Source organism: Gastrolobium bilobum, unplaced genomic scaffold (genome assembly GCF_033153095.1).
Source record: "Gastrolobium bilobum isolate Gb01-03AN ecotype WA unplaced genomic scaffold, APGP_CSIRO_Gbil_v1 utg9061, whole genome shotgun sequence".
In the NCBI taxonomy this organism is placed as follows: Eukaryota; Viridiplantae; Streptophyta; class Magnoliopsida; order Fabales; family Fabaceae; genus Gastrolobium; species Gastrolobium bilobum.
Window position 1 is genome coordinate 36,832 of NW_026897738.1, and position 27,209 is coordinate 64,040.

At 35.6% G+C, this 27,209-nt stretch overlaps 4 protein-coding genes across 5 annotated transcripts; 2 read left to right on the forward strand and 2 right to left on the reverse strand.

The window, feature by feature from the left end:
• Window positions 1-523: 523 nt before the first annotated feature.
• Window positions 524-8,632, reverse strand: LOC133309634 (peroxisomal fatty acid beta-oxidation multifunctional protein AIM1). Its single transcript, XM_061510428.1, has 18 exons — window positions 8,413-8,632; window positions 8,225-8,296; window positions 8,015-8,077; window positions 7,865-7,921; window positions 7,681-7,748; window positions 7,493-7,574; window positions 7,326-7,381; window positions 6,767-7,069; window positions 6,443-6,529; window positions 5,369-5,543; window positions 4,810-4,931; window positions 4,406-4,569; window positions 3,283-3,537; window positions 2,777-2,898; window positions 2,545-2,666; window positions 2,209-2,357; window positions 1,407-1,545; window positions 524-900 (listed from the first exon to the last, which is right to left on the reverse strand). Exons 1-18 carry the CDS (start codon window positions 8,504-8,506, stop codon window positions 856-858), a joined length of 2,175 nt encoding a protein of 724 aa, XP_061366412.1. The 5' UTR covers window positions 8,507-8,632; the 3' UTR covers window positions 524-855.
• A 6,010-nt stretch (window positions 8,633-14,642) lies between these two features.
• On the forward strand, window positions 14,643-15,977 carry LOC133309658 (protein NONRESPONDING TO OXYLIPINS 2, mitochondrial-like). Its single transcript, XM_061510455.1, has 3 exons — window positions 14,643-14,835; window positions 14,990-15,108; window positions 15,682-15,977. The coding sequence occupies exons 1-3, from the start codon at window positions 14,705-14,707 to the stop codon at window positions 15,699-15,701; spliced, it is 270 nt and encodes an 89-aa protein (XP_061366439.1). The 5' UTR covers window positions 14,643-14,704; the 3' UTR covers window positions 15,702-15,977.
• Window positions 15,978-17,776: 1,799 nt separating this feature from the next.
• LOC133309656 (probable protein ABIL5) lies at window positions 17,777-21,720 on the forward strand. Of its 2 annotated transcripts, none has more exons than XM_061510452.1 (8): window positions 17,777-18,099; window positions 18,187-18,269; window positions 19,603-19,750; window positions 20,373-20,472; window positions 20,623-20,659; window positions 20,982-21,139; window positions 21,241-21,305; window positions 21,435-21,720. In XM_061510452.1, the coding sequence occupies exons 1-8, from the start codon at window positions 18,010-18,012 to the stop codon at window positions 21,516-21,518; spliced, it is 765 nt and encodes a 254-aa protein (XP_061366436.1). In that variant the 5' UTR covers window positions 17,777-18,009; the 3' UTR covers window positions 21,519-21,720. The 2 variants fall into 2 exon arrangements, with proteins under 2 accessions (XP_061366436.1, XP_061366437.1); XM_061510453.1 differs by having other exon boundaries at window positions 17,777-18,015.
• A 1,423-nt stretch (window positions 21,721-23,143) lies between these two features.
• LOC133309651 (rop guanine nucleotide exchange factor 9-like) lies at window positions 23,144-25,742 on the reverse strand. Its single transcript, XM_061510445.1, has 7 exons — window positions 25,460-25,742; window positions 25,139-25,255; window positions 24,724-24,878; window positions 24,489-24,563; window positions 24,105-24,380; window positions 23,681-24,001; window positions 23,144-23,587 (listed from the first exon to the last, which is right to left on the reverse strand). The coding sequence occupies exons 1-7, from the start codon at window positions 25,740-25,742 to the stop codon at window positions 23,144-23,146; spliced, it is 1,671 nt and encodes a 556-aa protein (XP_061366429.1).
• Between the last annotated feature and the right edge of the window lie 1,467 nt (window positions 25,743-27,209).

Consider the following 27,209-nt stretch of genomic DNA (forward strand, 5'->3'; position numbering starts at 1 on the left):
GTCACTAGAATTAGTCTAGTACTGAGAGATTTAAGTAGTTTGTATTAAATTATATGTTCAATTTCTATCAATGTATCAAAAAATATATACATATCAGAAATGAAAAGATATCAGTTTGGAGATGATATGTTCCAGATTTTGTATTTCATAGTAATTACTCAAGCATTGAAATTCAAGCTCTGCAATAATTCAACATGCTGTTTATACTGACTTTGCCTAGGCATTTGAGCCTTTAAACATTTTAGATTTGTACATTATTTTGAAGAGGATTTGGCCATTTCATTGTTGATTGGAGCAAACAAGCATATAATAGCATTTAAAATTTTATTTTAATAACTTTTTCCACCATTTCAGTTTTATATCCCTTTAATTCATGCACAAGTATCAGTCACAACTCCAGTACTAATCAAACGACAGGTAGTTAAAAGTACTATCACCTATGACAAAATTATAACTTCAGGTGATTAAAAAAAGTGACCTTCAACGAATATTATACATTCGGTTCATTTCATTTCCCCCCCAAGAAATCGTACAAAGCAACCAAATATGAATTAAAAATAGCGCAACACTAGCTTCTACTTTAGAAAGTGAAGCATGTAAAACAGGTAAAATCAAAACACACAAACTTGAAAGGATTCTAAGTAATCCGAATAATTGCATTGAACTAACCATGCATGTTCAGAAATTAGCCGACTAAGACAAAACATAAATACTTTTTATTTTATTTTATTTTTTGTAGGGGTGAGAAAATTTTTGAAAACATTTGTCATTTAAACTTGGACGGTAGCACATACTATGAGCTACATTCCCTATCCCATAATATCCAACATGCTTAAGACTTCGGAAAATCATTTCTCACAGGCGCGCCTTTGACCTTGGAGTAGATGAAGCAGGTGCACTCTGCAGACAATACAAAACACAACGTCAAACACTTGTTCTTGTTAACAATGTAAAGTGTGTGTGTGCGTGTGTGTCGAGAGAGAGTGTTCTGTAATTAGAAAGACAATCCTACAGCCCCTTTAAAATTTCTTTTCTGTTCAAATATAATACATTAAACTAGAATTTGGTCCCTAAAAATTTACCCCTTAAAATTTCAATTATTCAAATTAGTCTCAAGTTCCCTAGCCAGGTTTGTAAGATTCAATGATTGAATCATCCATATAATTAAAATAAGGGACTAATGATTCTTTTATAAGTTAGTGACCCAAAAAGAGTCTTTTAATGATTCTACAACAATAATTTCACTTTATTAGTTTACATCAAAATGCACAAGTTAAAAAAAAAAAAAAAAAAAAAAAACCTTAAGTTGCGATTGTTTTAGTTGGTCCCTTTAAATGCACAAAGAGAAGATTGAGAAAACTAGATTCCATGAAATTTGAATAGATAATAAATAACATGCATCTTACCAAAGGAATTCCTTTAAGCGCTCTTTCTTCCAAATACCTTGATGGTTTATAAAAGTTACCATATAATTGTGCCCATTTTTTTAAGCTGGTATATACATGATTAGCCCCAACCAAATCTGCCCAGAAAACAATGCCACCCCTGCAACAAAAGTGATTACAATGAGATACAAGTTAAAACAATAAATCAGGCTAATACAATATGTAAACAGTTCAAAACACAAGTGCTAGATGAAAGAAATACAAGGGGCACAGTGACACAATCAATTCTATTTATTGCATATAAAAAGAATACTACTGATTACAAACTTGAACGGATCTTCATTAAAGAAAAACAATTACGTTTTGAAACCTGGACATAAGTTCTGGTTATAAGGAGTTCAAACAGTTAGCAGATTGTTGTATCTAAATATGTAATAACTATATGTGATATCTTTATAATGCCCTTTCTTAGTAATTCATGCACTTTATTAGTCCTTGGTTGATACATAATAAGCACAATAGAGTCAGCAGAAAATGTGAACAGATTCTCCCTTTTATTCTTCCCAATAAAAAAAAGTTAGCCTGTGCTGCATATATGTTAAACTGAGAATAGATTGACAATAATATTAACACTCACAATTAGGCAATAGCACCTTTTGCCTTTCCACACAACACATCCCCATGTTTTGTTTTTTTTATTTTGTTGCTGTTCCTTATCAGTTATTGGCCATTTTATTCCTTATTATCAGTTATGCCTCCTTGCTCCCCATTCTTAGTTATGTCAATTTTAAAGAAGGGAAAACAAAAAAGAGGGAAAGCCTACCGGTAAGCTGGGAAGCTCATTCCAAGAACAGATGCAATGTCTAGGTCTGATGCTCGAATAACAATTCCATCTTCTAAAACACGACATGCCTCATTCACTACTGGAAAGAGTATCATCTCCACGATTTCTTGGTCAGTAACAGATATAGGCTGCAAAAGCAACAAACAATATTAGTTTTCCTTCACCCACTGACAGAGGCAATGCAAGGATCTATATTCCATCTATAAGAAGGGAGGAAGCTAAGATTAAATCATCACTTGAAAGGAAATAATGTCAACTTCATTTCAATGTTAATATAGACGGGAGTCTTTATATGACCGCGCAAAACAAAAGCACCTTTCCACTGGGCATAATATTGCAAAGTCTTCTAGACTCCTCAATAATTGGTTGTATTGAAGGATCAGGTTTTGGCCTGCTACCCTTTTCATAAATGTAGTACCCTTTCCCATTGTTTTTTCCTGATAGGACAGAGGTGGCCAAAGACAGAAAGTATTAGCTATATGCATGCATATTGTCCCCTTTACAAAGAAAGCAGGATTTATTCAAAAGAGTATAGATCCAGTATTACCATTTCGCCCACTTTTGATCAAAAGTCCAAGCAGTGGAGATGGAAAAGTGCGATCAGAAAATGCACCAGCAAATTCTTTTCCAGTTGCCACAGCAACTCCATAGCCAGCCAAGTCCTGAAGCCTGCAAGTCACAGAAAGAATGACTTCATACTACAGAGCCACAATGCGAGACTTATGCTGGCTGCCTTACGTACCCATGAAACCATGAAATTTTTCTTAATGCCAGTCATTTATTTTAGCATACGTAGGTGACTTGAGACTCTAAAGTGTGTTTCAAAATCCCACACTTACAAAAAAAAAAAAGTTTCCATAGATAGTTTTAGATTGAACTAGAAACTTCAAGATAGTGGCATAGCATTGTTGATATATGCATATAGTCTTTAATGTGTGTGTGTGTTGAAGTGAGCGGAGAGAGTTCATATTCATTAAAAAATCAATGAAAATGTAACATATTTTAATTGACATATATCATGGAAATACAGAAAACCTAAGAGAAGAGGATTACAGGAAAGGACCCATGGGAAGGCCAAAACTGCTTATCAATCTGTCGATTCTGAAAACGTCCACACCCAAGTTGACCAATAAATGGGCACCTTGTGAATATGGGAAAAATGTTCTATTCACCGCAAAGCCAGTGCAGTTACCCACCACAACAGGAGCCTTTTTTATGATTTTACCAACTGTCATAAGATCTAGGATCACCTGTGCAGAAGTTTTATCTGTCCGTATAATCTCCAAAAGAGGCATAATGTGAGCAGGACTGTACATTAAGAAGTGAAGTCAGAAAGCATCCATTAGTTTTCAAACAGTTATTCACAACAGGATCTTAGTAGTTAGTACAGGAGTCAAATGTAATTTCAATATCTAAGCTTTGCGATATTAATAACCAGAATTCAGAAACTGCTACTTTATAGGGTAAGTGTATACGGAGTTTACCTTCATTTAGGCAATAATATGCCAATTGCAAAAACATGTTTGAGGTAATCAAATGTGCTGAGTTAATTAAACAACTTTGATGGCCTTTTGACTAAGATCAAGTGTGAGACCTCTTCTTGTCATTAAATTAACGATAAAGCACATGAACATGCATTCCAGGGAAAATAGCATATTAGGAAATCTTTTCTTTTCTTTTTTTAAATTAACCTCTGACATGACGCACTCATGTTTCTTTTACACTAGTTTAAGCTTCTAGATCCCTTATATGATATAATACTCTCATGCAAAACATGGGTGGTTCTTCTGGTTAGTCAAGCAAACATTCTGCGATTAAACAAACAAATATTAAAAGGAATGACCTGCTTCCAGAGATTAAACAAACACCCCCACCCAAAAAAAAAGTCTAGCATTTTCAACAACAAATATTATTCATAAAAAACTCTGACGCTCAGTCATATTGTGCAAGAAAATGTTCACATTCTATCCTTCCCCTGAGAAGTAGAGTTATAAACCACGTGCAATTAATTTCTCTCATCAAAGCAAAACAAATAACTTAAAAAGAAAAATAAATTATAACATGATAATCATTATCATTTTCAGAACAACAAATAACCACTGATTTTATTTTATTTTATTTTTAAAATTTTCCTTTTCCCTTTAAAGAAAAGCAACAAGAGAAATGAATTAATAACCTGAAAAAATGAGCACCAACAATGCGATCTCGAGATCTGGACTTTTCACCAATAATGTTGAGGTCAATAGTTGATGTGTTTGTTGCCAAAATGCAGTGAGGAGGACAGATCTTCTCAAGATCACTAAATATAGCTTGTTTAAGACTGACGTTTTCAATTACAGCCTTCAAAGAGAGAAAATTGATGCTAATTAACTTGTAACAGTATCAGCAAAGAAATGTTACATATATCCTCTGTTTATAAAGTACTCAGTGCCATGAAACTTGGAAAATAAACGTAATAGTGAATGTATATAACAAAAACACTTTACCAACTTCTTTAAAAGATCCAAATTCTAATATTCTAAACCATGTCAGCTATTTTCCAAGTAAAACAAAAAAAATAAAAGACTTCAGGCAACGAACCTCAATGACTATATCCACATCTTTAAATTCTGTGTAATCCAGAACACCTTTAAGCAGTGAGAGTGCTCCATCAGCCTTCTCTTTTGTCAACTTTCCTTTCATTACTAAGCCACGAACATTTGCTGTTATACAAAGTGAAATAATATATAATTAAAAAAAATTGTTATAAAATAAACTTACATCTATAAAGGATGAGAGTGGTTCATACTTAACATCAAGGCCTTCCATTTCAAGGAACTATACTGCCAAAGTTGTGATAACAAGTCCATATATGATGAAGAATAATACTTATAGCTTAGAGCATTAATATGTATTTAAATAGCAATTGGGTATATTAGCTATGATGATGTGCATATTAAAGCAACTGTTTGACATAGCAGGTGCATATTACAAAAGTCTTCAGCAAACATTCTGCTTAGCATACTAATTGTATTCAAATCCCAGACTACGGAACAACTCATAGCAACTTGACAACAACTTATCACTGACATCAACCAATTAGTAATTGATCTGCTGTCTTCAATTATTCCTACTTCACTGACATGACTGGAATAATCACCTTCTATCATTTTTATTCCCTTCAGAAGATATTCAGAATTGACTTCCTTGAGTATGACACGAATATTGCTTAGTAAAAGAGCTGTAGCAATGCCAGAACCCATTAGACCTCCCCCTATAACAGCAGCTTTTTTCACATTTCTTGGCTTGAGTCCAATATCAGTTACACCAGGCACCTGCCAAAAGACAGAAAATCAACGAATAAATTAAATAAACCAGAGTCTCTTAGCTCTTGAGTCCAATATCAGTTACACCAGGCACCTGCCAAAAGACAGCAATGAGAAGATGACAAATCTATTGAAAACAAAGCCATACGAAATGTTGGTTTATCAGTTGTTATATGGAACTTATTGTCAAATTCAATGAGGATCACTAAACCTTTTTTGTCTAAGAACATACAAACAATCTTGTTTTCTCTAACAATTACTAAAAATAATATTAATAAGTTCCTCCATTGCATAAAATTATGGAGCAGAGTCAGCTAAACCATTTTTTAATCCCAAATACCTTCAAACTAGAAAATAAATTACTATAAAAAAAGTAGGACTTTAGAAGAGAAAACTCTCTTTATGTTGAACTATAAGCCATATGTCAATAAGTTTTATAAATCTCCAAACATGAGAAACAAATCCAAGTAAGTTTTGCAGAAGTAAACGCCTCAATATTTTTTTGGGGGGGATAGATAGATTAACGCCTCAATTTGAAAGAAAAGATATCAGGAAGCAAAAATATTATCCATATCCAGAGCAAAAATTTCCACTTCCACACATCCACATATGTTACAGCCCTAAGCTTCCCATGCCATCTATTGTTCGCAAGCAAAAGACTAAAAAAGTTCTAACATAAGGCATACTTTAATAGACCTGCATAGCTTCAAGAAGGAATGGAAACACTTCCAAAAAAATATTTCCAAACACAAGAAACACATAATTTACATTGAAATAATTAAAAAACTAAAAAAATTGAAGCAAAGGCCCAAGTTCAGCTATGCTAGTCATCCAATCACTACTTAAGAAGGACGCACTGGTTCAGATTCCGTTATACAAGGGGAGGAAGGTCATATCTAGCTTTGTACCTTTGATATTGTACGCTGAGCAAAGAAGACATGAATTAAACCTTTTGAGGTTTCAGATAGAACTAATTTCTTGAATACTTCAGCCTCCTGCAATTAATTTATAGTTATTAGCTTATATGTAAACTGAATCAACTGATCACAAATCACACAAAACAGGTAGCAAGATACTAGTGAATGCTAACCATGCTATACCTAAAAAAGAGGAAGAAGCATCTATCTCAAACTCAAAAGCAATATGACAAGAAAATGAGTGAATGAAAAAGGAAGGAAGACAACACATGCATTTTTCCTTCTGAACAAAGACAATCATAGGAATAACAATACCCTTAGAACTCCACTGTATCCTCCATGAACTATTCCATGCTCAATTACATCTATGCAAGCCTGTTGCTGAGGCAAATGTGGAGCACTCTTTTTGACATGTTGTCTGGCAGTTCTCAACACCTCACGTGCTTCAGACAGGGAACCAATTTTGTCTGTCCTATGAAGAGAACGAATCCAAGGTCTGCGCCTCTCTCCAATCTCAAGTGCCCAAAGCCGAGATACCTTTAGTAACTCATCAGGAGATACAATGGCATCAATAAGTCCTAGTTTCTTCCCTTCTTCTGACATGATTGGTTTAGATGTCTGCAAGAAATGCAACATTAAAATTAACATGTTCGTAAAGCACCACAAAGTCTATATTCATCAAATTTAGCGAGTAGTACAATTATTTCTAAAACTTTAACCACAAAGTAAGCTCTACAGTTTTGTTTCTCACTTTCTTCTATTCCAGGTCTTTTTACACTGCACGACTCATTTTAAACAATTATTTGGGTTCATCTACTGAAGTAAAAATGCAATGGAAGCTCAAACAAATGAAAATAAATGATCAACATCTTACTAGCATCATTTCAACAGCTTTAGACAGCCCGATAAGCCTTGGAAGACGCTGCGTGCCTTAAAAATTAACAACTTTTGTAAACATTTCAGTGAGTGCAACTAAATGATGAAAAGCTCCTTACTCCTAATCTACATTATTGAATACATGAGGATGCAAATGTAGATTACCTCCAAATCCAGGGATAACACCGAGTGTCAGCTCTGGCAGGCCCAGTTGAGTTCTTGGAGCAGCAACTCGCGCATGGCATCCCTACACAACGAAAAGGTGTTACATTCTATGCAATAATTAAGACACTCAGACAAATTCTAATTTTTTTTTTTTTAAAAAGCATGCTTTCTCAATAAAAAAAACTGACCATGGCCAATTCTAAGCCACCTCCAAGAGCAAGTCCCTCTACTGCTGCAACAACAGGCTTTTTGGAATCTGTGATTATCAAGAATATTAGTTTATAATATTGCAACAGTCATAGTAACAGAAACATCAAGGCAAGTTCCAATCTCAGATAGGCTTAAACTTAAAGAACAGTTACAACTTATAACCTTCAATTGAGTTGACTACTAGTTCCACAGAGACATCAGGGACAAGCGTGATATCCCCTGTCAAGAAAAACAGCAAATACATAACCATAATTTAACTAAATTTTGTATCAAACCCAATTATACTAGACGGATACGTAATCATAGACTTACCAGTTTGATGAACCTTCTGCATAACACTGATGTCAAAGCCACCAGAAAATCTGCCACCTTTGCCTGAATTCAAGAGACAAGGGGAATAGAGCAATTCCAAATTTTCTTACTTTGATGACAATCAAATGGTCATTCAATGCATGAAGCAAAGCCATTAGCATAAAAAAAAAAAAAAAATCATCACACATGTGCAATCTAAACAAACTTTACCAGTCAAAACTATTGCTTTCACATCATTCCTCCTTGCTGCCTCGTCGAATCTATCTTTCAACCCCTTAATAACTAATTAAACCACAAAAAACACACACACAAAAAAAGGAGTAAAATATCACATAAATTGGTACAAAACAACAACAACAACAACAATTTACAAAGATAGAAGAATTGGTGAAGCTCACTTGGAATAGCCAAGGCATTCACGGGTGGGTTGCACATAGTGATGACAGCAACCCCATCATTCCCAACCTCGAAATCAACCTTAACCGACGCCATCTCTGATCGAAACAAATCCCAAGTTCCTTCCTTTTTGAATCAGTTTGATCCTTTTAGCATTAAACTGAAATAGAACCGTGATTTATTGGCACTGCAATCAATGCAATGAAAGAACCCCGTCACTTCGTGGGGTGTTTCGTGAGTGTGACTCGCGATGTGTGAAAGTAGCCAATTTGAAACTTGACTCACCAACCAGGTACGATGTCTGTTACACGTGGAATAACAGGAGGCACAATCAAATGCAGGCATCACCACCATAAGTTAGTGAAACCATAAAAGATGATTGGGCAAAAGTGCACTCTAGCCATTGAAACCATGGTTGATTACGAGGCAATTCCTTAACTACATAAAGTACAGTGTGACAACCATAGGCAAATATAGTCAAATATATTAACGAGGAACATGTTTAGTTGTTCACAAAGAAGGAAAAAAAAAACTATTTTAAATAGAAAGCGAGGAGACTCTAAAGTCGTTAACTACTAATGAAATGAACAAGATTTTTCTGTTTTGCTGTCAACATGTTAAGGGATCGGTATTTCTCGTGTTTTAGTAAATAAAATTATTTTATACATATATAAAAATATATTAAGACTTATATTTTATGTTTCTCTTTATATGACCCATATGAACCTTACACCTTTTTATATATCTGTAGTATATAAAATTATCTAGAACAAGAAAAATATTAATTTCATGTGTTAAACTTTGACTCCAAGTCCTCAGTTTTTTGTGTTTTTTTCTTGTTGAATTGAGCCCCAAACTGTACTAATTTGTCGAGGTCCAATGGAAAGTTAACTCTCAAATCAAACCAACAAAATATTTGGCCATGGTCTTGTGCTTTCATGTGAACATGCCGGTTGTGAATTGCCTACACCACTCTCTCTTTCTACACCAATTATAAACCTTATTTCTAATTGAAAAAGATGAAAGATTGGGACTGGAACCAATTTATTCGGTGTGTATTTAAGAACAACTTTTGTTAACCAAACGTATTCATGTACTCAGAAAGTTGTTCAGCTAGTTTATATATGTGTCTGTGTCACTCTGTGTGTTACACTCAGACTATATGTTAATTTTCAAAATATACATGTTGGAAGCCTGAAATATCTTCATTTTTCATTAAAAAAAAATGAAAGGCATTAGTATGAAAGGCATTAGTAATTATTGGTCTGCACTAAAGTAGTTAAAAATGATAGGGAAATAAAAAATTATAATATAAAAAAATCATAAAAATAAAATAGGCTTTTTGACCCTTATAACCCTTTATTAATTATTAATTACCAAATTGACCTTCATTTATAACTATTTCGAAAATTTAACCTCCCCAACAAACATAACACTAATCTGCCCCTGTTTGACCATTGACCACGAAGCCTACCCGGGTATTTTTTGAATTTTTATGCATACCCGGGTAGGGAGGGGTGTACCCGGGTATAGCTCTTGAAATCTGGGAAATTGCTTGAGTTATTTACCCGGGTAAGGAGGGGTGTACCCGGGTAAATCGCGACGGTAGGGTTTTTATATAACCCAGCAGCCCCATTTCGAAACCCAACAAAGGGGTACCCGAGTAGAGCTGCTGGAGGTGTGTTGGTTGCGCGATTCTCACACCAAATCTTGCTCAAATTCTTTGTTTTTGTGATCATCAGTCCACACACGTGTGAATCTCTGCCTTCAACCGATTGAATCTGCAGCCAAGGTTCGTTTTTTTTTTAATGGTTATCAAATCTGTTCTGATTTTGATATGTTTGTCCCCCCCTCGTTTGAAATTATTGCGTTTTTGTAGTTTGCATGGTTATGTTATATGATTTTCACCGATTAATTTTTGAAATTACTACCCCTAACCCTAACCCTAACCTGTATGTTTCTGATTTTGGTTTTTTTTTTTCAGTTTAATAGTGTGACGCAATGAGTTCTAGACGCGTTTCAAAGCTGCCGGTGGGGAATACCGAGAGAAGAACCAAGAGTGGACACGATGGGTCGTCGTCCTCTCATCCCCAGGCTGCTGTGAGTCAGTCTCCGGACTTGACGTTCGGATATTTGTTTGAGGATGACATAGTTGCTCACGAGAGGTTTGTGAAGTCTTTCATGAGCTGGAGGATTTGCGAGCCGAAATCACTGGATTCGGCCTTCTTCAACTTGGAGCGTTTCGACATTGTGCCGCTTCTTGAGGAGACACATTTACTTGTCCTTGCGGAGATGCAGTGCACATACTCGGAGGTTATGGTGAGAGCCTTCTACCAGAACCTTGGCTATGCGCATGGCGAGCTGACTTCCCGTGTCTGCGGGATTGATATCATCATGACTGCTCCTATCTGGACAGAGCTACTGGGGTTCAATTTTGATAGTGTCACAGGAGCAGCACTATATGATGGAGACATCCATCATATATTTGGTGATTATGACCGGAAGGCCATTGTTACAGAGACTAGGAGGGCAAACGCTGAGGCCGGAATTTTGCTCATTATCCTGTGAGCAACTTGTCGGTGTCTGCTCGCATTCTTCATTACGTGGTGACACATATTATTTTCCAGCGCCCGCATAATCACTCGAAGGTGCTGGAAGGAGACTTTGTCATCTTGTGGGCCCTCCTTCACCGTCAACAACGTATGTTATGCAACACGATACATAACTAATACGATATAGGGTTTAGGGTACCCTAAACAATACAAAACACAATACGAAAATCGTATGTCATTACAAAACAAAGTGCTACATGGAAACAATACATAATCATGCTTGTCTTAGCCTCAATGGACATGTACGAATGTTATGTCCAACTTGCTTGCAATGCTTACATCTGCTCTGACTGCTCGAGGGTTGAGACTCAACCCAATCCTCTCATTCTGAATCCTTGAAGACTTTGGTCTTCCTTTTGCACGTACCAACCGGGCATCCAGAATTACAGTAGGCCCAACAACGGATGGAATCAACAATTCATTGCCAATAGGAAACCAGTGTGCAGCATATACTTTAGCAATGGTTGGGATTTTGAAAATATGATCCACATAATCATAATGGTTTAACTTGGCTACCTTGCAAACTGCTAATACATGACTGCAGGGATACCTCCTTGCTATAAACCTACCACACTGACATGTACGATTGACTAAGTCCACTCTCATGGTGTCACCAACCTCGTGTGTAGATTGATTGTAGGCATCCTCAACCTCAAACAATAACAACTCACTATCATATATCCTCACACGATAAGTGCCGGCCAATTCATCATTTTTTTGCAAAGCTGCCTCAACCTTCTTTGAAATTATCCAACCTTGTGAGAAATCTTTTTCAATCCCTTCACGTCTCTTGACGAAATACTCAACGAGTCTACTGAATGTCATCTTGACCAATGCAGTTATCGGCAAATTATGTGCTCCACGAAGCACCTTATTCACACACTCAGATAGGTTGGTTGTCATATGACCAAACCTATGTCATGTCTCATCGTACGACCTGCACCATTGCTCTTTCGAAATTGCATCCAACCATGAAGCAACTTCAGGATTGTTCTCGATAAATTCCTTGTATCTAATGTCGAAATTTATCTTTGAACATGTGTACCCTGCAACACAACCATGACATATGCAATTGGTTAGTTACGATTAAATGGTTGAAAATGTGAGTAATTATACCGTACATTACCTAATTTCATCAATGTTTTCTTCAATTCCACATTCCTAAAGCGGGTATTGAAGTTGTTTACGATGTGACATAGACAAAATACATGATAAGCATATGGAGGCTGCCACCCAGCGTGATCTTTCACCGCCCTTATGATGTTTCGATGACGATCGGATATTAGACAAATACCTTGCCTATGTGTGACATGAAAACGTAAAAGGCTAAGAAACCAGGACCAATCATCCAACCTCTCACCTGGAGGAACAACAACAAAGGCAATTGGGAGCAGAAATCCATCTCCATCCTGAGATGTTGCAATCAAGAGAGTACCCCTGTACTTCCCATACAGATGAGTGCCGTCAATTTGAATTATAGGCTTGCAGTATTTGAATGCTTCTATGCATTGGTGAGATGTCCAAAAAAACCTGTGAAATATGGCCCTGTCTGTATAAACTCGACGTTCATCAAAACATTGATTTGTATCAAGCTTGAACACAGAACCCACATTCACCTGCGTCATATACGTCAGCCAATTGGGCAAGAATCCATACGATTTCTCCCAGTCACCATACAACTTAACAATGGCCTTCATTTTTGCCTTCCAGGCCTTCCTGTACGATATGTTGTATCAATATATTCCCTGTATTCTCTCTTGAATCAGAGAGGTTTTTGTAGATGGATCTTCATTTAACATATATGTAAAAAAAAAAACACACAACTTTACCATATTCTCAATAAGAAGTTCCACTAAGTAGACAGTAGAATACATACTCATTATAGTCGCACAAATGACATATGAATCCAATTGTCTATAATCCTGTGACAGGCCCTGATTCAGGCATGTGTGATCTTGACCCCATTTACGGACCACCCAATTAGCTCCCTTCTTCGGCTTGATTGCCCTCATGTACCAGGGAGAACCATCGGCATAGTTTTTACACTTCTTAACAAATCTTGACTCGTCGCTTTTTTAGACTATGGTTGTCCTACGCCCCTTCATACAATGTATCTTCACAACATGTTGCATTTCTGGTTTGGACCCAAATTCTTATTGCACAAATAACGGATCTCCTAACTTCCAACCTTCGTGCAAGTCATCATCGCCATATAGGATCTCCAACTCGTCATTAGGGTGCGCCCAATTAATAATGAATAATGTTGGCTTTCATTCCAGAAAGGCTCCACCGCAGTCCCTGCATCTAAAGATCAACTCTCATTTTTCTGAATGAATACCACCACAAATAATAAATTGTCTAAAGCAAATGTTCAAATTTAATAACTTACCACTACTGACTAGGTCGACATGAAGTGGTGACAAGGCTGGGGTACCCAGACTTACGGCGCTCGTGTCAGTGTCAAAATTTCCCTCCACGTCAGTGTCTGACGAATCACCTTCTGGAATAGCACTTTCAGGTTCTCCCTCATCTTCGCTGTCCACATAGTCCTCATCTTCATCCTCATCCAATGCTACCTGAGGAGGTGCAGAAGATCGTACAACTGTATCTTCTTGACCAGTACAGTGTGCAGTAGTGGTTGTATGCACCAGTAAAGATGAAGATTGACCAGCATCAACTTCAACATATATCTAATACTTTCCATTCAACAAACGCATCTGTTACGAACTCCACATCTTCATCATCATTTGTATCGTTACCAATGTAGTATATTGTATCCGTATCCACTACAGTCTCTAACCTGGCTATCATGCGGTGGATGGATTCTATGCCTTATAACCCCATTTTTTGTAGAATTCTCTCCTTCAGTTCATTGCATGTAGTGTCCAGCTTGATTTTCATCGTTTTTGTTTTTCCTTCAAATCGGACACCATTCGGACCTTCAAAATGCCTCACATTGTAGTAAATAACTACTGGAACCATGTTTGGACTTGAACTCATCTTTCACACAAAAATTAGATCTAGGTTTTGGGTTTGGAGGTTGGTTCGGATTTTTGAGCACAAAATGGGAGTCTGGAGATGTAATTCCAATGTCCCACCAAGATTAAGCTTTCTGAAATGATGAGATGAAATGCATGTGTGATGTTTCAGAATAGAGAGGTCAAGGGAGAGAGATTTGGGGGGCAAAACCCCTATACCTCTAAACAATGGCCGAAACCCATTGATATTGGGGTTTCTACACGTGATTTACCTGGGTACACCCCTCCTTACCCGGGCAAATAATTCAAGCAATTTCCTAGAATTCAAGAACTATACCCGGGTACACCTCTCCTTACCCGAATATGCATAAAAATTCAAAAAATACCTGGGTAGGCTTCAGGGTCAACGGTCAAATAGGAGCAGATTAGTGTTATGTTTGTTAGGGAGGTTAAATTTTCAAAATAATTTTAAATAAAAGTTAATTTTGTAATTAATTATTAATAAAGGGTTATAAGGGTCAAAAAAACCAAATAAAAATACTTGTGCAATTAGGGATTGTTGGGCCCAGCCCACAAATGGATAGGCCCGTTAACACTAATCATGGATTCATGGTTCTTTCAGTTTTCAGGTTTAGGGAAAAAAACATAGGAAGTGTCTGTTTGTTATTGGCAATTTGGAGAGTGAAGCTCAAACAAAAACAACAATGGCAACCTCAACCTTAACCTCAAAGGTGTTGTCTAGGTTGTCGTGTCGGTTACAGATTCTCTCTCAAACGAAGCTTGCCAAGCCTTCTTCACTCTCCCTCTCTGCACCACGCCTTTCTCGCACTTCGAGGTGAGAATAACAATACTGTTCGACGCCCCCCCTCCCCCCAAGAAAAAAATATTGGATTTTTCTCTTGTTCTCTCAAATCTGGAAATAAAAATGTTTCCTTTCTCATGAAAATTTTCTGGGTTTTTTTTTTTTTGAATGTTTGCGATTTGGTTAGGTTGCCGGTGGAGTTGGGTAGCATAGGATCGATGTTACCCTTGCATAGTGCGGTAGCGTCAGCACGATTAGTATCAAGTTTGTGCATTGAATCTCTGGGTTGGTGTTTAGTTCCTCAAGGTGAGTTCATGAGTAATGTCCTTGTGGGTATGTGAGATTGAACTTGAGGATAAGAATGTTCTAGAAGCACACTGATTGTATATGAAATTGTGGATGCTGTTTATTTTTCTATTACTCCAAGGGGGAAATGAAAATTTGTATCTTGAGTTGAGTTCTGATAGGAGTTTAATTAACACAATCAAAGATTATGAAGTATTCTTCATTGTTCTTGACAAGGATAAATTCCTATCATTCGATGTTTGGATTAACTAATGATCTCTGAATTCTATTTATACAAGTAGTTTAGTCTAATTAACTAACCATACAACAATAAACTAATTATATCTAAACATGCATGTTTTGATTAAGCTTATTTTGGGGCCAAAAAAACTTTTAATGAAAAGCGATTATTTGCCAAAAAATAAATAAATTGCTTTTACCTAACATGCTGGCTTTAAAACTACACTTTTTTCCCAGCTTTCTGAATATTACATGAGTTGGGTTAGTACACTTTTCCATCTGATTATGAGGTAACAATTTTGATAGCTGAAGAAAAGTAACTTACTATAATGTTTCTGTTTGTCTATTTTACAGGTATTTCCATGCCTTTATGACATTACCTTTCAATGGCTAGTTGGTGCTCAGTAGCATTACTGTTGATGACATGCCAGGGTTCATATTGATGTTTTCCTTTTCTTGCAATTTTGAGGCCTCATCTCTAATATCTTTGAGGATAATTCGTGCAAAATGTTGATTACTTCTTGGACTGGTTCAATTTCTCTTCATACATTTCTAAAAGGAATATTTTGGGTTTTACAAGCTGTGGATGAGTTTTCTTGTTATTTAATAGTGCATTACAAATTTACAATTCCTTATGCCTGAGGATTTAATCCATTTATCTGTTAGCATTTCCCTGATTAATGCAGTTCTGTGGCATTTCTAAATAACAACATAATGCCTACTAAAAAAACAAGATATCATCAACTTAATCCCTACACAAAAACAAGATATCATACAGTAACTAACTTTCTAAGATAAACAACCTATAACTGGTTCGACTGGTTCTGACTCATCACATGCTATTTTTGTGATCAGCTCCTGGTCTCTCTCATTTAATTATTGGCTCGTGTTGCCTTATAAACATTTGTATATTTAGTTTAAAAATGCTGAACATACTTCAAAATCTTCCATTTAACTATTTTTTTTGCGTTCATTTGTGTATTGCTTAATATACATGAGTACAGATCCACAACCTGAAGCCTACTTTGGCATTTCGATGAATTAACTTGATGATATGCTGAGGTCACCCCAACCTCCGTTTCAATTTCTTTTAAACCTATTTAAAATGAAGAATGTGCAAGATTAACTACCACAACTGCATCTACAAAGGAGTTTCAGCACCTGGATCTTGGCAACCATGAATTAATAGGGGAAGAGCTAGAAGAATGAATGAATGAGAAGAATGAAAGAAATAAAGAAAGAGAAAGAAAGAAGGAAACAGAAGGAAGGAAGAAAGAAAAAAAGTAGAAAGAATTCTTCTTCTACTACTACTGTTTCTTTCTTTCTTTCTTTCTTCTTTTTCTTTTTGGCAGCCATGTATATTTAGTATCTTGATGTTTGATGTTCTATATCACACGGAGATATGGGAAGGTTATGAAGAACGAGGAGAAACAAAGAAAGTGAGAAAGAAAGAGTTCACTTTGTGATGTTAGTATCTTCATGTTCTATTTCACACGGAGATATGCAAAGGTTAAGGTGTCCAACTAGATATTTGGCTGTTCAATTTATCGCAATTAAAAGCATTTTCAATAAATAAAGAAGGGGTTTATGTTTCTCACATAAAGTTTATTATATGACTTAACTATTTCAATGGAAGAAGGGAAAAAGTTTATTAGTGTTGGCATGAAAAAGTTAATCTTTAATTCTTATCAAATAGCTGGAAAACGGTTCTGGTTCTGACACATCATTCTATGCAGATTCAAAATTTCTTTTTTAACTGGTATTCTCATAATTAATCAGAATGTCAACGAAAAGCTTCTATATGAAGCACACGTTACTAAAGGTATAAAAAAAAAGAAAAAAAGATTGAAGTTTCTTTATTTATCTAAACAAGAAAAGGTCTTTCAGGCCATTGGGTTGTTTTTAAGAATTGCATTTCCTAGCACTGCTGTAATCTATCTGTCACATACTAATCTTCTGAACTAAATATTGTTGACTTCATTAGCTTAATCCTCTTTAAAATAATCATTTGCTTAATTGAGACACTTGGGCACATTTTCATTTCTTCAATGTGAGGCATCCTTTACAAGTGTGCTTGAATACCTACATCACGTGAACCCTTGCATGTGGTGTTTAATCCAAACCAAATGTTTAATCATTTATGTGCCATTCAAGATGTGAGATAATTATTGATTTTGTTTTTTCCACATCCTTGTTTTTTTTTTGGGGGAGTCAGATTGAGACAGTACTATAGTAAAAACAACACAATATTGTCTTTATCAAAATCAGATGTTAATCTCAATCAGCAATTCTAAGCTACAATTGTGCATAAATGAATGTAATGCTATAGTACTAGTGTCAATGTGAAGACAATATTGTCATTACCGTTCCTTTTTAGATATGAGCTCAAAAAAGTGAAGACAAAAATGTCACGGGACTGAAAACTGTTATTTTGCGTGCTTACTATTTTGGCTGTAATATCATCTCTTTATTGAGTTTTTGTTTCTTTCATCATGTCACAAGACAAGCCTCCACAAGTAACATAACCCTCTTTGCGTCACTCTCTAATAAGTTTGACAAAACTAAAGCATACATCCACAAATCTCATTCAAAAAATAGACTAGATAAGGAACTTTTGTGGAGTCTATCTTTGCCTTCACAAGTCACAACCCTTGTTTCTTCCTCTGAATCAGTAACAAGAGCATGGAGGTGAGTTTCAAGTCTTCTTCACATGAAAAACCAGAAGCTGAGGTTGAGGTAGAAGAAAGCATGCGCTTTCTCAAGTCTCTTAAGGTTCATATCCATGTACTGTGTTGTACTCTTTCTGTTATTCTGTAGTTTTTTCAGTTAAGTTCCATCTTTTGGTCATGGTGGTTGCAGGAACTAAGAGAACTTCGGTCTCAGCTTCACCATGCTGCAGATTACTGTGAAAACACTTTCTTGAAAAACGAGGAGAAGAAAGAGTGAGTCCTTTAAACTCACCACACTTTTACCAATGTGAACCTTGTTTTCTGCCTTAGGCTTTAGGCTTTAGGCTTTAGGTTTTAGGCTTCAGCTTTATGCTTCCATCTTTTCCAGTTTGCTATCAGGTTCAGGATTCATCCACCTTATGGGGGTCCATGTCTATGTGTCAAGATATTAGTCGTTTATTAAATGAGCTCTTGTTATCTTTGATTTTCTTTTCTTCTCTTTTTTTGTGTTGAATAATTTGCGAACACTTGCGTGGCCTGTGAGAGGCTTTGCTTAGGGTATCCCTGAAGCTGCACAGCCCATATCAGTAAAGACTTGGGCTTAGAAGTTCATTATTACATGTTGTTTCGGCTCTAAAGTTGACTCCACAATCCATAGGCAGGCACAAGCACAAAAGCTTAGGTTCAAAATTGTGCATTTGTACTAAATGTGTGCTGACATCAGTAACTAAAAGTGACTGTTTGTCTCAATAGGTGTAACTCATTTTGGAAATACAGCCTGAGTAAGTGAAGAGAAAATCTGTATTCGGTTTTCACCAAATATATTTTTGGAGAGGGCAAAGAGCTTCATCGATAACTAATCTCCAACTCGGGATTAGTCCCATAATCAATTAAAAAAAATGAGTGTTGGCTAAATGGTTATATCTCAATTAAAAAAGAAATGCATTTGTGTTGAGATATATAGTCCCACATTGGTTGTATGTGCAACTAATGTGGAGTTTATAAGGTCTTGAGCACTCCCACCCTTTGAGCTAGCTTTTGGAGTGGTGTATCCCAAGGTTCTTTACATGGTATCAGAGCCTCGCCGACCCCAATGTGGGACCACTCACCAATCAAGTCACTATTGGGTGTTGGCTAAATAAGTAAATAACTCAAACCAAATATCATTGGCACAAGTGGTAAGGAGCTTGTGTCCATTAATCAGAGGTCACGTATTCGAGCCCTTGAAATGAAAAAAAATGGTCTTGGAAGAGCTGCTCCCTTTATAGGGTCCGACAATACTCGAACCAGATTAGTCCGAAGGATGAACTGGTTGAGGAGATTAAAAAAAAAAAGAGTAAATAACTCAGGTATGCTTAATTAGGAAGGAAGCCAAAAATATGAAGAAGTGTTATATATTGTTTAACTCTATATTATTGTTGTTGTGATATTAAAATCCAATATAATTTGCTTGGAAATCCAAAACACACTACTAAAAAATTTAGATTTTTTTTTTTATCTTGTTACCCCTTTTCTGTTATTGTGCTTTCTAATTTTTATGAAAGAGTTTGTTTGGTTGCTGGACATGTTGACCCGTGACAGATTGGAATTTGTGTACCTCTTGCAGTGTGATGGAGAACACAAAAGAATACATATGCAGGGCCATGGTCACTGTAGTTGATCATCTTGGAAACGTCTCGGCCAATCTTGAAGGCCTTATTTCTCAGACAAACGCATTTTCTGAGGCTGAGTCACGAATCCAGTGCCTCAAACAAGTTAGTATTATTACTTTGCACTTACCCAAAATATGCATTACAATATGTAATCTGAAACTTACGAATCTGCATAAAATAGAGGGTAACAATATTCTCACGCCAATTTTTAACATTACTCTTACAACCAATTATGTTAGCTAATAGTTTATCTTTACTTTGCTGGTTAATTTGTCTTTGTTTTAAGGGAAAGAAGTATCTACTGTTACTTTAGATAACTTTGTCTATTGTTCATCGAAACAACGTTGTTTTGGGGTTGAAAAATTTAAAAATTAGAATGATAAAAACTATTATAACCCTAAAATAAATTAAAATTACAAAAATACCATGATTTCTGTCCCAAAACGACGTCGTTTCAGTAAATATTAGATAAAATTATCTAAAGTAACTTTAGAAAAAAACAAACCCTTATTTTAATAAGTAACTTGCTAATAACATAATAACTTATAAACAATTTATGAACACAACATAATATATAACTTGCTACCATAAGATTTATGCAAAAAATAATGCAAGAATATCATTATCACAAAATAAATGCTTCAGTGGGGTTGAAAAAAAAAAATAGACTTAACATAGTTATAGCGAATCAATAACATTTACTAAAGATGGTGCTTTTTGACAGAGACTTTTCTCATGTGGACAATATGCTGATAAGCTTGCCCTCACAAAAATGCGATGGAGGGAAAAATTGCCAAGATTCCATTCGCGTTATTTATCAACACGTAAATATTCCATGTCACCCCTTGATTCTTTTAATAAGGATAATTATTTTGCAAATCAATTACATTATACTGTTAGTCCATTACTATATATCCATTTATCTCATTTTTTTCTCTTATTTTTTTTTTTTTAAAATTGCTTTCCATGATCAGCACCCATCATTGAGAGATCAAGCTCTGAAAAATTAAGGTACCTCTTAATTCCTCAATACACTCACAAATCTGACAATGAGCAATCTTTGACCTTATGTTTTCTTATTGTCACAACCAAGAAAAACCATGCTTAATATGGCATTGTTATTGTTACGAAAGGTCGTACTTACCACTATTTTAGACTTATCACTCTTAGTACTAATTTGGTTATTATTGGGTCAAATTAAAATCAACAGTTGAAAAAAAGAAAAGAATAATTGCCGTTGATTTCAAAATGATCTAACGATAACCAAATAAGTTATAAGAGTGATAAGCTTAAAATAGTGGTAATCTTATTATTATTATTTTATCCAATGCAGAGATTTTGAGAGTGAAGTTCCTTCAAAAATAGAAGATAAACATATACTAGAGACACTGGAGGATTTGCCACTTTTTATGTACACCCAGAAGCCACATGCAGCTAAGAATTTGAAGCCAAAAACTGCTACAGTTAACGAGCAGAACAACTTGGCCATGGGTAGCATATTCCACTATTATGTTATATTACTATGTTCTTCTGTATAACTTTATTTTGAGTTGCATCTCTAACATAATTTTCTTTTCATCCTAAAACTATAGTGTTACCAGTCCGGGATGGTTTTTCAGTCCTAACAAAAGTTTCAAATCCTACATTTCATTTCCAAGTGAGTTTGTCTTCTATACTCTTATCTGTTTCATGTTCCTGATGCATGCTGCGTTATAAACTGTTTTTCTTTTCTTTTCTTTCCCTAGTGATAGATATTCTAATTTTGAATGGCTTAATTTGTTTGTAGGGTACCCACAAGGTAGCACGCCATAGAAGATCCTTGCATGGAAGTGACATCTTATGGCTCATAAGGCGTACTAAACGAACCTAATGAAAAAACTGGAGAGCCTATTGCTTCATGTGTTAGTCTTGAGCACTCAGTGGTTCTGTTGGTTTATCATTTTCACGTGGTAGTTGTTGCGCGTTCGGCAAGTGTACCGTTAGTTCCAAGTAATAAAATGATAAGTAGAGTATCGTCTCCACGAGGATTGAGGCACTGAATTTATTATAACTATTCCTTTCTTGTCGGATTAATAAAATTGGTATTAAAAACAGTTGTGGTTTGTGAAAAACAAGAACAATTAAAGATTGTAAAAATAGTTTCCAGTTTCTTTTTAAATTCAAGAACAAAAGATTAATGGTTGAGAAAATAATTGAGAAAATATTGCGGTGAAGAGACGCAAACACTTTATGATCCTCACCTTGTAATCTGAATTAATGTATACGTTTAATTTAACCATTGATCAAACGATTCACCATCTTTTAAATGATTAATTAAGCCTTAATTCCTTAGTAACTTTAACTTTATTAACCCTATTAGAATCCTAATCCCTTCAAAATCCCTTTTCAAGTTAAGCCTTTGAACCAGTGAATCCTTAATGTTTGCGGTTCATGTAGCCTATCCCTAGTGCATACATGAACAATTATTTTCCCTTTTGTCAGGAATTAGAATCTCAACATTCCTATTGAAAACCCTAACTCTCGCAATCCCTATAGAGTGATCGGTTCTAAAAGAATTATGAGATGAAGAACAAAGGAAAATAAACTCAATTGGAATAAACAAATGTAAAGTCAACCAAACTACAAGGAGTTGACATTAAGGGTTGTGACCCTTACCAAAATAATAAAAGACTACCCAGACATATTAAATGTAAATGAAAATAAAACTCTGAACCTAATGAAGAAGAATAAGGTGATGATCCTCAGTCTAATAAGAAGATCAGAAGCACTAAGAAAAGAAGCTCTCAGTGCATCAGAAAACAAAAATTGATCTTATGGCGCGAATCACGCCATTAACGCCATTAACCGCGCGGTTTGAGCGGGACTTGCAATTTGGACTTCTCTCTTTTCGCTTCTTCTCGATGTTTCCTGCTGTCAAAATATATAAATTGAGTGAGAGAATGATTGAGAAAGAATAATCAATATTTATAACATTTATGAACTATTTTCAACCATTTATGATTCAAGACCCAAACATTATTAGCAAGTATTTGTATTTTGAGGCACTTTGAGTTGTTGTCTTTTGTAATTTTGGTAGGAAAGATCATTGTGATTATAAGGATTTAGATTTAGCACATCTTAATTGTCATCGTCATTGAACTCAAAACTTTTGAATGTAAGTGCAACCAACATTTAAATGAGCTGAAAATGAAAGGAGAAAGACAATGTTCCTCTGGTTGTAAAGAATTTACAACCAGTGAAACAATGACACGATCTAAGAGTTTGACTGACACAATGTACAAGCCTGTTAGTCTAAGAATCATAAGAGCCGATATATACAACTCCAATTTCCATGGAAGGAAGGAAGGAAGAATACACAAGAGTTTCTACTTAAGTAGGGTCCTGCTCCTACATAACCATGGCCTCAGCCTGAGTGTTTACATGCATTGTAACTGTTTTTTCTTATCTGTGTTCCAATTTTTTTTCTACTCCCTCTTCCCTTTCTTGTTACTGATATTAGTGTCGAGCTATGGGACTTCTTAGTGTATTCAAGTACTCAAGCTTCTCCAAGTAGTAAGCTTTCTTTGGAGTTGCCAATTTAGGAGATTTACTCATACCCTTTTCATCTTTTTCTTTCATGTAGTTTTCTAAGTCTCCAGTAGAGTTAGTCTTCTTCATATCACTCCCTCCCTTGGTTGAACTCCAACCCATGAAATCTGAGAGTGTCATTGAGGGTGGTGTCTCTGAAGAATGCAAGTTGCTCGTCTCTTCCCCAGAGTTTGGGGACAACTGTTGTGCCACTTGTAAAGAATCTAATGAATATCTCCTGCTGCTCACTGCCAATGATGGATTCTTTGTCATTGTATCAGCATATAAGACATCATCAATCCTTGACAAAACTGTGAAAGCCAGGCTCTCTATTACTCTTGAATAGCTCTCTAGAATGGCATGTCCCACATCCTGTCACTCATTTTGAAAGCAGTCAAATTTCGTTAGTGACCATATAATTTGAAGATATGTAACATGAAAAATTAGCTGCAATGTTGTTTTCACCTTGTTATATTGGATTTTGCTGATGTCAAGTGAAGATTGTGGAAGTCCTGGGAACTGCTGTTTGATCATCAACAATATTGTTTCTGCTCTCTCCTCAAAGAGTTCCCTCTTCTCCATGCTCACTGCTGAACCCCAGGAAGACTTCCCATCCTTGTTGTTCATCTTCCTTTTCCATATCACTATGGAAGCTTCAATCCTATTCTTGAGGTCAAGCACTTTGTGCTCAGTGGACATGTCCATTGTTGAGAGAAATTGCCCAGGATCAAAGTATTCCACAGTAATGCTCTTATAGATTGATTCACCAAGGCTTTCTCTACCATTCTGCCAAAGACATGAAGGAGAAGATTAACCAAAGCTACAAGTTTTGAGTTCTGATGAAATAAAAAATAAGCCAGTTAATTTTTTCTTGGTCTAATTGTATTACCTTGGGGAGAGATTCAATGTAGTTTTCAGGGATCGCCATCTCTGATAGTACTTGGGCATTTATTGCCATGGCTGCTTTAAGTACTTGGTTAACATTATCCTTCTGGGACTGTATCCATTTTCCAGCTACTTCTGACAACCCTGTTGGGGGAAGTTTAACTTTTGGTATCCACCACTTGTCACTCTTCCTTTGGGTGTTAGTGTTACCCTCAGACTCCTCTTCATTTTTTGAGACATACCGGAACTCATTTTGATCTTTAAAGTTATCTAACGTGTCCTGTTCCATTGCTATCTAGTTAGTCCAAAATGGGTGAAACCAAGCCATTTGAATAGGGATTCAGAAAAGAAAAAAAGAAGAAGAAAAAAAACAGGTTTAGCTACATACAATGAGCATTGCATCAAGCTTGCGCAAGGCAGGAATGTTCATGAGAAGATCAGTTCGTTGCCGAGTAGTCATGATCTACACATAATGTCACAACATATTATTTTGTATGACAATAGTGAAACTAAAATTTTTGGACATCCAATTCCTAATTATATCATATATTAGTACTACATGTGAAGGGAAATGAAGGGGGTGGAGGAAGAAAGAGAAAGAGAGACATAATAAGGCTTTCTACCTCCATAGTTTTTCCATCCTTTCCTATCTGTTGTGATGGAGCAAATTCAACAATGTGATCAGTCACAGATAGAAGCCACTCAATTTCTTTTTTCCACCTGGCCTTCGTTTCTGGAGCCATTGGCTCTAGCTGTTTTTGTTCTCCAAAAGCAGATGCTGCATTGCATCAGAAACAATCAGATGGAAATTTCATTAGAGAATACATTTCAGTTAGTCACACACTGAAAAATATACATGTGCTTAAATTTGAATTAAGAAGGCTACACTATCAATTCTTGTTTCAGAAATCAAACCCCATATAACACATGATTTTAAACAATGCTTCCTCTTCTGGAAAAGAAGAAACCATTTCAATGACTACCAAGCTAGTATGAGCAATAGGAATAGTCAGATTGGGGAGAAAAAAAAGTATATACCAGCCAGGTTCGTTACGGCATTTGACAAAGCCAATGCTGAAGAAACACCATTGCCTGCACCTGACATGTCTTCTCCCAAAAGTAGCTTAGCAAACCTTTCCTTCATCAAGTTGGTTTCTGATTAAAAGCACAAAAAGAACTTTTAGCAACTTATGGGTGGTCTTTCATGAACATGCAAAATGAATGAATTTTTACATAGTTTTATTAATGATCTTCTGCTAACTGCTAAGCAACACATGATCTTATCAAATCACATTCAGGGTGATCATATAGATTTAACTACAATCTAAAATCCAGGCACTTTGAAGGGCAAAAACTTACCAGATGGTGGCTTAGGAGGAATTCTAGGTGCTTCACCACCCAAGTTTGCTGCTGGTATATGATCACTATTGAGAACAGATGCTATTTGCTGAAGTTCCAATGGCTGATCACTATTATATCTTGACTCAAAGCTTTTTGAGTACACCTTATCATGTTCACCTCCTTCATCATGATCCCTATCAAATAAACCTTGAATATGCTTCCCTGGGATCTCAAACATCTTCTTGAAATGAAAAGACTTGGACTTCTGCATGCTGCTTTGGTGATTAAAAGCCCGAACCATTGTTGATTAGACCTTCTTTGAGTTGCACCTCCTTTGTTTTATAAAAAAACAAAGGAACAAATAATTGGGGTGTTTGAAATGTTGATGTAGAACCTGGCCTTGAAGCAATGTTTGTTGTGTTCTTTCTTCTTGATTGGGTTTTAAGAAGAAAAAAATGTACTATTTGATCAATGAGAGAAAGATCAGAAAGAAGGGAAAGCAAAGAGAACCCCTACAATCAAAATGATATGTTAAAAAGAATGTCAGCAAAAATGCCTAACATGAATAGATTAACCCTTGTTTCAATGAATTGTGGTGTGCATGACTGAAGCAGAAAATTGTGGGATTTGTTTCAGATATGGTAAAAAAGGAAAAGAGAAATAATCTGTTGAGTTTGTTTTATGAATGAATAGATGAGAGGTTAATACTTGCCATTGATTCCCACAAATGACCATGAAAATCTTACATACCTAACTATAGCATTTGTTTACCTCCCTTTGTTTCTCTACCATCGCTTTTTTTTGATTCTAAACCATTGTTCTTATAAAAATATCACATGCCAAAAATATAAAAACAGATTGAATAAAAAAAACTAACAATGAATGAGTGTGTAGACAGAATCAGATACCTTTGATGGTAGATAGATGAGTGTGCACAAGACGTGACAAGCCAAGAGAAAGGGTTTAGAGTGTGCACAAGACGTGACAAGCTAAGAGAAAGGGTTTAGAGTGAGTGTGTACCTTACTGGTTTAACCCCTTATTTATAGATGGATGAAGTGTATTTTCGGGCCTCTTAGGAATATTGGAAGCCCAAGTCCAATTGCTTAGCTGTGTAGACTTTTTATGGTTATTATCTCTTTGTTGATTTTGAAATGTAATTTGGATTAATTGACGGAGAACCACATAATAATGAGTAACGGATAATTGTAAATCATTGATTCCATGCAAATGATTAATCAGGCACACTCAAAAGAGATAACACACAATCAACGCACACTCAAACATAATCATGTACATTCAAAAGAGATAACACACAATCAACGCACACTCAAACATAATCTAAGAAATAACGAAAAAGTAAATAACTAATAATTATTGAAAAACCTTAAAGTATGAAAAAAAACCCAAAATTATTGATACTCGTGGCAAAGTAATAGGTCTTGCTCATAAGCTCTTTCGAATTGCCTATTCAAATTCAAACCTAATCCAAATCAATCACTCAGGTGCATCATTCTTTATTAGATTATAATTTTTAATATAAATATATATATACACACACGCGCAGATAGATTTTTTTTCTACATGATTATTTTTTCACAAACTTAATTTTTTAAACCAATATTATATTTCTTTTTCTAAAATAATCTCTTTTAATCATTTCTCTAAATTACACCATTTAATTGTAAATATAATTTCTATTTATTTCCTTCCCTTCTAAGTATTATTATTTCAATTTATTTATTTTATACTATTTATTTTCGTACAAGA